The sequence below is a fragment of the Orycteropus afer genome, unplaced genomic scaffold (genome assembly GCF_000298275.1).
Source record: "Orycteropus afer afer isolate SDZICR_OR568_19922 unplaced genomic scaffold, OryAfe1.0 scaffold00327, whole genome shotgun sequence".
NCBI classification, from domain to species: domain Eukaryota; kingdom Metazoa; phylum Chordata; class Mammalia; order Tubulidentata; family Orycteropodidae; genus Orycteropus; species Orycteropus afer.
In genome coordinates, this window is record NW_006921914.1 from 3,482,194 (window position 1) to 3,487,458 (window position 5,265).

Sequence of the window (5,265 nt, forward strand, 5' to 3'; positions counted from 1 at the left end):
GGACGGGCCTGCAGCTGAGGGAAGGAGGAAGAGAAGGAAATTGTCCTGGATTCCTGCAGGTCAGTGCCTGGGAGATTCCATAAGGTGGAGTTAGCCGAGGGCTTAAGGCGGGGACCGTCGCGGGTCCTGGGGCGTCTCTGTGTCTTTCTCACTCGCCTCTAGCTTTCCAAGATATACCTATGTCCCGCCGGCAGGCCGTTTAGATGCTGCGAAATGGTGAGCAAGGGGGTGTTTAGGGTGGAGCCCATAGATCCGAAGGTGGGAATTTGCGGGGAGCAGAGGCCCGCAATCCGGAAAAGGAGCTGTGGCCTGGGCCAGTCCACCAGGACAGTGCCGGCAGGTAAAGCTAGGCATGGGGGAGTGCGTGAGGTGCAACGTGGTGTGTTTAGCGGAACCCCGAGAGAAGTAACAGGGGTGGAAAACCTTTGACAACCGGGGCCTCTGAATTAGGAGAGAGTTTCTTGTTCTGGGGACTGGTCCGTCCACCAAGCACTCGGTAGCGGCTGTTTCCCGTCTTTCTACCCTGTGGCTGTGGCTTCCTGACCAAGGCTCTGTGTCTACTGGGTCCGAGCCTCTCCCGAATGGCTAGTCTTTCCTTAGGTTGCGGCACATCGCCAGACAAGAGAAGAGGAAGGAATTAACCTCTGTCGGTGAAGGTCGATTTGAGGGTAAGGTCAGCTGGGTACCCCAGGAGAGGCGGGCGTGGGAGTGGGGAGAAACTAGAGATGGTAATCTAGGTTCAGGTAGGAATCTGAGGGTGTTTCTCGCTCTCCCGGGACTGTGGGGGAAATGGCGTGTGTTGGGGAAGGGGGAAGGGGGTGACAGGAGGGAAACGTATCAGATAGTTTGTTCATAATCCTCTTCTCATCCAACAGTTAGTCTTCATGTTTTCGATCTGTCATCCTGCAGGTCTGCTGTAGCAGGTGGCACCACTTGAAGCGAGGGAGGACGTTTCCCCCGATCAGTCGAGGTCAGTGTGGGTGTGGGGGCTGCCTGAAGTGGGGGAGGGGTTGGAAATCAGCTAAGGTTTGGACTGGCTCCTGCACTCCTGCCTTATTTTCCTTACATCCCTCCCAGTTCAGGCTAAGGGGGAGGGGGAGGCATGTGCATGTTTTGGATGGAATAGAGAGTCAGAGGGGTTAAAAAAAAAACAGGACAATGGAATTGTGAATCCGGAAAGCTGACACCTGAACAGGGACTAGCCGCTCCAAGGAGCCCTCAGGCTTCACTAGCTCTGCTCTCCTGGGAGGGTTGTTGGGCGTGGCACACCTCCTGGGGAGGGAAGAAGCAACAAACTCTTGGAGGTTAGTGAAAGAGTGCTACTCGCTGGGGACCCTAAGGTTGGGATGGCCGAGGCCCTAGCAGAATCTCTGGGCTCCATAGGTTTTATCTAGGCCCTGGGTGGGAGTGAGCTAGGGGTGGGTGGATAGGTGTTGGGAGAGGGTGAAATGAAGGAGGTAGAGGAGTTTAACAATTTACTTTCACACCAAGCACTCTGTTACTACTCTCCAGTCCGTCTGTGCAACTTTCTGCATGGAAGGACACAAAGAGAAGAGAAACTCAAACCCCTTTTCATTTCTCCACCCTTAGGTTCAACTCCATTATCAGCTGTTGTAGCCTTGAAGTGGCTGAAGACATCAGCCTCCACAGGCCTGAATCCAGGCCAGCAGCCATCCTCCCCCAGCCTGAGTGACTCGGTTCCTTGGTCCCTGCTATTGTCAGGGACGATTGCATGGGCTACGCTAGGAAAGTAGGCTGGGTGACTGCGGGACTGGTGATTGGGGCTGGCGCCTGCTACTGCATTTATAGACTGACAAGGGGAAGAAAACAGAACAAGGAGAAAATGGCTGAGGGTGGGCCTGGGGATATGGATGATACTGGTGACTGTTCTGGGGGCAGGTACAATGACTGGTCAGATGATGATGATGACAACAATGAGAACAAGGGTATTGTATGGTACCCACCTTGGGCTCGAATTGGGACTGAGGCTGGGACCAGAGCTAGGGCCAGGGCCAGGGCCAGGGCCACCCGGGCACGTCGAGCTGTTCAGAAACGGGCTTCCCCCAATTCAGATGATACTATTTTGTCACCTCTAGAGCTGCAGAAAGTTCTTTGCTTGGTTGAGATGTCTGAAAAGCCTTATATTCTTGAAGCAGCTTTAATTGCTCTGGGTAACAATGCTGCTTATGCATTCAACAGAGATATTATTCGGGATCTGGGTGGCCTCCCAATTGTTGCAAAGATTCTCAATACTCGAGATCCCATAGTTAAGGAAAAAGCTTTAATTGTTCTGAATAACTTGAGTGTGAATGCTGAAAATCAACGCAGGCTTAAGATATACATGAATCAAGTATGTGATGACACAGTCACGTCTCGCTTGAACTCGTCTGTGCAGCTGGCTGGACTAAGACTGCTTACAAATATGACTGTTACTAATGAGCATCAGCACATGCTTGCTAATTCCATTTCAGACTTTTTTCGTTTATTTTCAGCAGGAAATGAAGAAACCAAGCTTCAGGTTTTGAAACTCCTTTTGAATTTGGCTGAAAATCCAGCCATGACTAGAGAACTGCTCAGGGCCCAAGTACCAACTTCACTGGGTTCTCTCTTTAATAAGAAGGAGAACAAAGAGATTATTCTTAAACTTTTGATCATATTTGAGAATATAAGTGACAATTTTAAATGGGAAGAAAATGAGCCTACTCCGAATCACTTTAGCGAAGGTTCACTTTTTTTCTTTTTTAAAGAATTTCAAGTATGTGCTGATAAGGTTCTGGGAATAGAAAGCCACCATGATTTTTTGGTGAAAGTAAAAGTTGGAAAATTTGTGGCCAAACTGGCTGAGCATATGTTCCCAAAGAGCCAGGAATAACTTCTTGATTTTGCAGTCTAGAAGCAATATATATTGTAAACTATTCCTTTTCTCCACTTGTTTATATGGTAAAGGAATCCTTTCAGCTGCCAGTTTTGAATAATGAATATCATATTGTATCATCAATGCTGATATTTTCCAAGTTGGTCTTCAGGTTTAAGCTGGATGATGACTATTATACTTGTTCTGAAAACATGTTTGTTGCTTTTTATCTTGCTGCCTAGATGGGAATATTTTTACTATTTTCTCTGCATAAGTGACAGTGAACCAATTCATCATAAGTGAGCTCCTTTCTGTCATTTGCGTTGACTTCATTTGTGTCTCATCAATAAAATTGTGTGTTAATTCTGGAAAGAAAAGGGTAACAAAGAAAAGAACGAAAGAAACCATCTTTGTCTTTGGTTTATAATCTAGTTGGAATGATAAGAGATATACAAACAAAAAGATGACAGAACAGCTTGAGCATTGTCAAATGTGTGCTCAGAGCACAGAGGAGGCAGAAATTTCTGTGGGTGACAGTAGTCAGCTAAATCTTCACAGAAGAGCAGCCATTTAAAATGGATCCTGAATGGGGGTAGGGCAGGTAGGGCATTTGGTAAGATATGGGTAAGCGGGGTTGGTGTGAGAAAAGCATAGAGGTAGGATCCCTGTTCCAGTGAGGAAACCAATCTGCCTATAGTGGAGAGTGTGGGAAGTGGGAGTAGGCCACATATTTGGAGAGCTGGATGAGGCCAGTTTGGGAAAAACTGTTCGAATGGTATCTCAATGAACATTGAGAGCCACTAAATATTTTTGAATAGAAAGAATATTTGAGATCCATATAAAACTCCCTCTCTCCTGCTGTGCGGTATTGGCAAGGAGATGGCAAAATGGACATTTTCAAACCCTGCTGGTGAGAATGAGTTTACACTGGCACAGGTTTGTGGAGGACCATTTGGTAATACATATGAAAAGATTTAATTATGTAAACTCTTTGACTTGCAGGGATTTTTCTTAAGAAAATAATTGAAGAGTGTATGTACAAGGCTGTTCATCCCCGCACTGTCTAAAAATAGTAAAAATGGGAAACAACCTAGGTGTCTAGAACACTGGGTAGGTTAAATAAATTATGGCATGTTCATGCTGTGGAATACAAGAAATGTGTTGATGGAAATCCATATTGCTAGGGTAAGATATTCATCATGCATTGTTAAGTGAGAAAGATAGATTAGATAGCAGTATCCATAGTATGATTCCACTATTTTTTTTTAGACTAATAAAACATGTTTAACTAGACATTTTAAAATCTGGAAATATAGACACCCAAAAGTCTTATCTTTGAGTGGAAGGATAATGAGTATTTTTACCTTTTTACTTTGTATTCATCTAAGTGTTTTTATTTATCTATAAAGAACTTTGACTTTCAGGAAATTTTAAAAAATTAACAGCAATGGGAACAAAGCCGGTGATTGATTGGAGCATGTACTGAGTGAAAAAATATTTCACTTAAAAATTCAGTGGGGTTAAAGCTTCCTCTCTGAAATGACAGATGAGTGGAGAAGATGGGCCTTGTCATGAAGATTAAATGAAGTAATACATGCAAAGTACTTAGAATGTCTGGCACATAGCAGTTAATCAAGAAAAGTGAACAAACTTAATTCCTCAGAATGCAGGGTTGATAGTTTTTTGGTTGACCTTTGTTTTGCTGGGGTATCCTGCCATGCATCATTTAATAAAAAAAATAACAACAATAAAGATTAACATTAATTAAATGATTACTTTGTAGAGGTCTGTCATTCCTGCAAGGTAACCTTTAAAATGGTTTCTCAAAAGATTAAAGTTTTTGTTCTTTTTACAGAAGTCAAAGCGTTTCCACGGACATGATTTCACCAACCTCTACAGCATAGTCCTATTTGGTTGGAAGGCCACATGATGGTATCCTGCTTTATTATATGAGGCCAGGAAGGAGTAAAATCTTCTGGTTAGTTCAGTAGTAGTTTTAGCTCCAGATCTTCAGATACTTACTTTAATGTCCGTACTAGACAAAGGGATCAGAGACTGGTTGGTTTAAAGTTGTTGGGTATGGTGTTCCTACTGAACCATGCACAAACGGAGACTCATTGGCCACCAGTTCTAAGGGACAGGTGAGGGGAAAAGGAATTAACATTTTCCTTGCTTCTATTGTTAAGGAGCTCTGGTGGCACAGTGGTTAAGGTATTCAGCTGCTAACCAAAAGATCAGTGGTTCAAACCCACCAGCTGTTCCATGGGAGAAAGATGAGGTAGTCTGCTTCTATAAGTATTCATAGCCTTGGAAACCTTATGGGGCAATTGTACTCTGTCCTATAGAGTAACTGTTGTTGTTATGTGCTGTCGAGTCGGACCCAACTCATAGCGACCCCTCCTTGGGTTTCC

The 5,265-nt window shown here is 44.4% G+C and overlaps 1 protein-coding gene across 1 annotated transcript; it reads left to right on the top strand.

The window, feature by feature from the left end:
• Positions 1-1,732: 1,732 nt before the first annotated feature.
• On the top strand, positions 1,733-2,872 carry ARMCX3 (armadillo repeat containing X-linked 3). Its single transcript, XM_007952190.2, has one exon. The coding sequence runs from the start codon at positions 1,733-1,735 to the stop codon at positions 2,870-2,872; it is 1,140 nt and encodes a 379-aa protein (XP_007950381.1).
• The last annotated feature ends 2,393 nt before the right edge of the window (positions 2,873-5,265 follow it).

Excerpts from the sequence above, each read along its gene's own strand:
- ARMCX3 (XM_007952190.2), top strand. The coding sequence starts at position 1,733 with ATGGGCTACGCTAGGAAAGTAGGCTGGGTGACTGCGGGACTGGTGATT.